The sequence below is a fragment of the Bicyclus anynana genome, chromosome 9, assembly GCF_947172395.1.
Source record: "Bicyclus anynana chromosome 9, ilBicAnyn1.1, whole genome shotgun sequence".
NCBI classification, from domain to species: domain Eukaryota; kingdom Metazoa; phylum Arthropoda; class Insecta; order Lepidoptera; family Nymphalidae; genus Bicyclus; species Bicyclus anynana.
This window is the reverse complement of record NC_069091.1, coordinates 12,197,046-12,203,391: the sequence shown is the minus strand read 5'-3', so window position 1 is coordinate 12,203,391 and position 6,346 is coordinate 12,197,046. Positions and strand designations below refer to the sequence as shown.

Sequence of the window (6,346 nt, the reverse complement as noted above, 5' to 3'; positions counted from 1 at the left end):
TGCAGATTGTGTGACATGTCTAATGATTCAAGAGATACCTATTCGTAGACGAAAATTTACTGTGGAGGGTAAATTATATCTGATACTATTAAATCTAAAATAAAAAAAATACAGAAAAAAGTCCCCGAGATGTTTCCTCTACAATCCTTGTCCTGCGATAAGTGTAGCTAGTAAGTATGTTAAAAATCGAAATTCTGGGGGTTTTTCATAGAAATATACTCGTAATATCATAATAAACAGAGCCGTGATAGCCTAGTGGATATGAACTCTGTCTCCGATTCCGGAGGGTGTGGAGTCGAATCCGGTCTGGGGCATGCACCTCCAACTTTTCAGTTGTGTGCATTTTAAGACATCGTGAGGAAACCTGCATACCAGAGAATTTTCTTAATTCTCTGCGTGTGTGAAGTATGCCAATCCGCAATGGGCCAGCGTGGTGGACTATTGGGCTAAGCCCTCTCATTCTGAGAGGAGACTCGAGCTCAGCAGTGAGCCGAATATGGGTTGATAACGATGACGATGATCATAATAAAACAAAGAAGTATTTAAGAAATTAATTTATTTATTCTTTTCATTATTATGTAATGACATTAATAAAATTTAAAATTCTAATAACATCGAGTCTTATTTATTTCTTAAATCTATTCCTATAGTAGGAAAACACAGACTTACACATAAGTATATTACAATAATTGTACCTTATATATTATTATGATTTTAAAATTAATTTATAATAATTATTGTATCGACGGTTTTACAATATTGAACCAAGAGCCTGCAAAAGCCACACATACCTCATTGTAATAATTTGATATTAACTTAAACGCAATGGCATTTAAGACAACCCTTACAGAAACAACCCTGAAACCAGAAGATCCTGTTAAACCCTGTTTAACAGGATCTTCAGGTTGTAGGAAACTAAACGTCTGGCGACTGAAAACATGAATCCTCATGCTATTCCGTATAAAATATTAAAAAGTTAGGTACTTGGTAAATGGGATTAAACATTCGGGTAAATATTAAAGATTGTCAGGATGTTTGTAAAATTAATAAGATTTTGAAAATTTTAAAATCAATCAAAAATCATTTTAACGTAATTAGATGAAAAATGCATTTTTAACTTTCTTACATTCACTGCGTCATTTTTCATTACATAAAGTATAAACATAAACGCACAAATACTTAACAAAGATATTTGTGTGCCCATACAAATATAACGAATTCACGCATTAACGACGTCATTAATTCCTTTTAGTACGGAGCGGTTTTTAGCGATCCGTGGCACTTACGTGACTCTTTAAATACCTGTAGCTCCAAAAGTAATAATCGCAGGTACCCTGTTAGTTCCAAAAAAATGGGTTACAATTACTCTTAATTTATATACAACTAGCGGACGCCTGCGAATTCGTCCGCCCTTAAATCTCTTTTATCCAACTCTTACATCAGTATCGCTGTAAAAATGGAGTAACTTCACCCGTTTTCCCAACATTTCCCTTCCTATTGATCGTAGCGTGATGAAAAGTATACCATAACCTGCCCAGGAGTATAAACAATAATTGTACCTAATGTCGTTAACATCCGTCGAGTAGTTTTTGTTTCTATAACGAACATACAGACAGACAGACAAAAATTTTACTGATTGTATTTTTGGCACCAGAATCGATCTCTAATCATCCCCTGATAGTTATTTTGGAAATATATTTCATGTACAGAATTGACCTCTCTATAGATTTATTATAAGTATAGATTGAGAAACTGTTATCATCACCATTGAAGAATCAATTTCTGGAAGCTTGAAAGCTGCTACGGCCCAAACTCCATAATTGGCTACTGCACTTATATTTATGTTATGTATATGTATGGTAAAACTCCAAAGCTTCAACCTTCATAAAATGACGTAAGTAGGTGGTCGGAAAGTAGGTCTGGATGTCGCAGGCTTTCGCTCTACATATACATATTTTATTGCACAGATTATAACAGTGAGCCACGCTTATAAAACACTTAGTCATTTAATGTATTTATAGAAACTTATGGATACAAATACATACTTAGAAAAAGCCATTTTATTTACATTTTCAAATTTAAAATAGGTAGGTACATTAAAATATATTTTTTTAAATGTAACAACAATTTACAAAAACCTACTTAACTGTAAAATATACCCGCAGAAATACAAGTAACTACTACAAAATACTTTTTTCACCAACTTTCAGAAAAGGCGGAGTGTTGGATAATTCGGTGCATTTTTTGTGTTATCAAATACCCTGAAACAATTATAAAACAGCTGCTTGATAATTATTTAATGTTAGAATTATCTTCTTCTTGTTTATTCCTTTCTAAAACACTCTAAAGTAACAAGTAATATACATTAGTCAATTTGTTTATTAATAACATTTTAATTCACATGTTTTTTTTATACTACAATTTTTTTTCTAATTATAGTACTACAGTACACATATTTTATTATTAAATTTCGAAGGATGTGCAAATAATTAAAGATCCACTCCATTTAAGCCATGCCATGCAGCTCATGTATAATTAAGACTATTTCTTGTTTAAGCCTATTGGTTAAAGACTGGCTGAAAAAAAATATATAATATCTATAATAGGTACATAATTATGAAAATGTATAATTACTATTAATGATTTACTTTTAGTTCTTTTCATATTATTTAAAATAAAAAGTTTACCTACTTACAATTACCTACTACTAAAATACCTATAGTACATAAAGTTTTACATCATCTTGTATACCCTGTCAAAGCACTCATTGTGGGTACGCCAATCTAATATCAGTCCCATAACACTTACTTTTTCTATAGATAGAGTCCGAATAAATATCAGCAAAGTTGCTTGTAGAAGTTGTAAGGACAATAATTAGGACAGCTTTTCAGATTAAACCTATATTTTTAGATTTAATTTCACATATCGTACTTATTTAGGAAAGTCAGTTAAATTATCTCGCTATCACTAAAATATTAGAAAAGCTTAATGATACTACATGTAGACATTTACAAAATTAAGTCATAGTGGCCATATATTTTTTTTAATCCCTTGTTACACACACAACACAAACCTATTCTACACAATGCACAATCGATCTCTAACAGTCAACCCTTGGTGTAAAAAAATAATAATAGTTAACAATTACTATAATAACTTGTACCTTGAACCTGTAAGACAAATATTAATATCAAGAGAATTTAAACTTTTACCTAAGTGTCGCCGCACACGGGCCACACGCGACCACAAGAAGCAAGAAGCCACTTGTGGCCGGTGGTCGACACTTGTGGTTGGTGGCTGTTACTTATTTAACCCAGATGTCGTCGGTCTAGATGTGATAGCTCGTACGTGCAAACTGACGAACTTTACAGGAGAGACTATACTACTATAATATATAATTATATAATTATATATATATAATAATATATAATAATATATAATTATATAATTATATAATATATAATTATATACTATAATATATAATACTAATTAAAAATGTTTTTGGTCGCATAAAACGACTTTTAGTGATACCTAAAAGATGTTTCTTATCTTTTCGGTATCACTAAAAGTCGTTTTATGCGACCAAAAACATTTTAAATGTACGTACTACAAGATATTTACGGGCTACCACCGGAAAAGCTGTTTGAAGCTTTCTGCATCAAAATCAATTTTTACCGAAGTTGTTAGTTACGAGGTATCACATCTGGACCGACGATATGCAGTATCATAATCGCGTGAGTGGCGTGTTGCGCCGTTTAGTGGCCGGTGCGGGCCACAAGAAGCGAGCAGCGACGATTGTAGCGTGTGGCGGCCACCGGCGTCAACCGTGTGCGGCGAATCTATACAAAATGTAGGAAAACTACATAAAATATGCCAGTAGCGGCGTTTTGTGGTCGTGGCCGGTCGCCCGTGTGGGGAGCCCTAAATGCTCGTGAATTAAATAACTACATGAGATTTTCATGCCCATATACAAAGTAAGTAGTACGAGTAGATTCACAGGGAAGAAAGAATGTAAGAAAACTCTTTGATTGTTCAAGTCTGTCTCAGATTATTATCTACATAAATGCCTTCGAATTATATTATCCTTAACTACATAAATATACAGAAAATAAGTTATAAAAAAATAATGTATCAAAAATACGTCATAAATATGTAGACGTTAACAAATATTAACAAAATCTAGTTAAAAGATTTTTAATTAAAATTGATCTCATGCTTTAAGATATTTTCAGATGTTGCCATGTTCAATTCCGCCTTGAATTAAATATTTAAACTGGTAAATAATAATCATTGAAGATCTTGTAAGTGTTATCGTCATTGGCATTTTTTTGACCATAAATGAAACAGTTTAGCATTTATATCCGTGCTTTTGACAAATAAATAAGGCGGTCTTGAGTTCATGATTCATCTAACTTATAATGGTTTATCCACTGGTCCATAATTTATAACTTATAATAAACGGGTAACTCAATTAAACTGATAAAACTCTATTATAACTCATCAGATTAACGTGTTGGTGAAAATTTTAATTATATAATAATTGTAGGAAAACACGTGCCATGTTTGCTAGATAACTTTGAGGTTATAACAATTAACTATTATCTAGATCAGGATAGTTTTTTTTCTCTTTCGTTTTAGCAGACTCAAAAGAGATTACAAAAATAAGAAAACTAATGTCGAACAAAGGTTCACAACACTTGTCAGGACAACTTAATTAACAAATCATACTGTAACCAAAAGAAGACCCTAGAATGGCAGAGAATGACCTTGAGTGAAGTCACGCACTTGTGAACGATGTGTGTAGGGTTAAAGGATCCTTTGTCTGATATCAAGCACTCCCATTTTCCACTCAAGTTACTTTCCCCACCTATCCCAAGTAACCCATAAAGAATTACACAACAAGAGATGTGGACGGCTCGAATGCCACGAGCACACTGAAGCCGTCCGTTGCTACACGGCGATAACATTCAAAAATGGTCTGGCTGATTTGCAGCACAGTAAAATATACCTATATATTTTTTAAAGTTATATTCCAAGATGGCTGTTTGAACGCAGGTTGGGGCCAATTTTCGCACTCATCTCGTGACTGCAAGTGTTCAGTCCATACGACTGTGTGGACGCTGTCAATGTCCTCTTACAACGTTCGCAGACTTTCCACTCTCGTGGTGGTGGTGTCACTGTCTTGCTGTCTTCTTTGAAACCCAGCTTATGTATCTTCATGTTTGATGACTCATTCCTGCCGGAATTCCCTGTAAATACAGCAACATTTTAATATTTTTTGTTAATCAATCAAAATCAAAATTCATTTATTTCAATTAGGCTTAGTTTACAAGCACTTTTAAAAGGTCAAGATTATGTCATAATTTAATTTAATCTAATGGTGGTAATAATAGTCGAAAACTTAAAATTAAAGTTACGAGGGTTCCAAACGCGCATTGGTCCGAGAAGTGATTTGCGTCATCATATGTTGTGATTGGTGATAAATGCTGATCGGCAGGCCTAGGAAAAGCAAGGAAAGATAGTGCTAGACTGCTATTAATTGGCCGAAGCCAGATTAGACCAGTAGGTACCTACAAACTAAAAAATGCAAATTCTCAAGTATGGTATTAATACCAGAACTGAGGCTGACGATTGACGACGGTAATTGCCAACCGCAAGCTTGCTAACCATTAAAAAACTAAAAAAATCGGATTTCAAAGCAAACGAAGTTGCGAGAATCCAAACCAAAAGAAGGGTTCATCAGTTTAAATCACAATTGATATTATACCTAAACGCCTTAGACGAAATATATAGCGACCTGACTCGCTACACGTTACCCTTCTGTCAAAGCATAAGATCAATCATCTAAGGCGTTTATTTAAACTGTTTCTATACAATTGATGTGTCGTTATTGTAATCGTTTTCGTTCTGTAAAGAGCTCCCTAAAAATGCTGGTTTGTGTATTTCAATAGCATAAATAATAAAAAATTTAATAAAAAAAATACAACCGACTTCAAAACCTAAAAACGTACCCATTAAACTAAAAAGCGAAAAATAACATCATAATATGTTCTACCTGCTGATCATTTTTAAGGCGGTGCTTAGCCGGTGTTGTCTTAATTTAAGCCATTTCTGACAGGACCACATGAAACAACACTGTCTGCAAAATCTAAATCTATAAGATATTCTCACATGGCTTGAATTAATACATCACCGGCTTAGCACCGCCTTTATTGTTATTTTTCGCTTTTTAGTTTAATGGGTACGTTTTTAGGTTTTGAAGTCGGTTGTATTTTTTTTATTAAAATTTTTATTATTTTTCCATTTTTAGTGTAAAATTTCATCTCAAACGAATACATCATAATGA

General features: G+C 33.2%; 1 protein-coding gene across 1 annotated transcript in view; it reads right to left on the bottom strand.

Moving 5' to 3' along the window:
- Nucleotides 1-3,560: 3,560 nt before the first annotated feature.
- The window catches only part of LOC112043958 (pyrokinin-1 receptor-like), a 43,702-nt gene continuing 40,916 nt past the window's right edge, over nt 3,561-6,346 (bottom strand). The window contains exon 5 of the mRNA XM_024079654.2: nt 3,561-5,249. Within this exon, the coding sequence (XP_023935422.2) occupies nt 5,026-5,249 (224 nt within the window). The 3' untranslated portion in view covers nt 3,561-5,025. The remainder of the gene's footprint in view (nt 5,250-6,346) is intronic.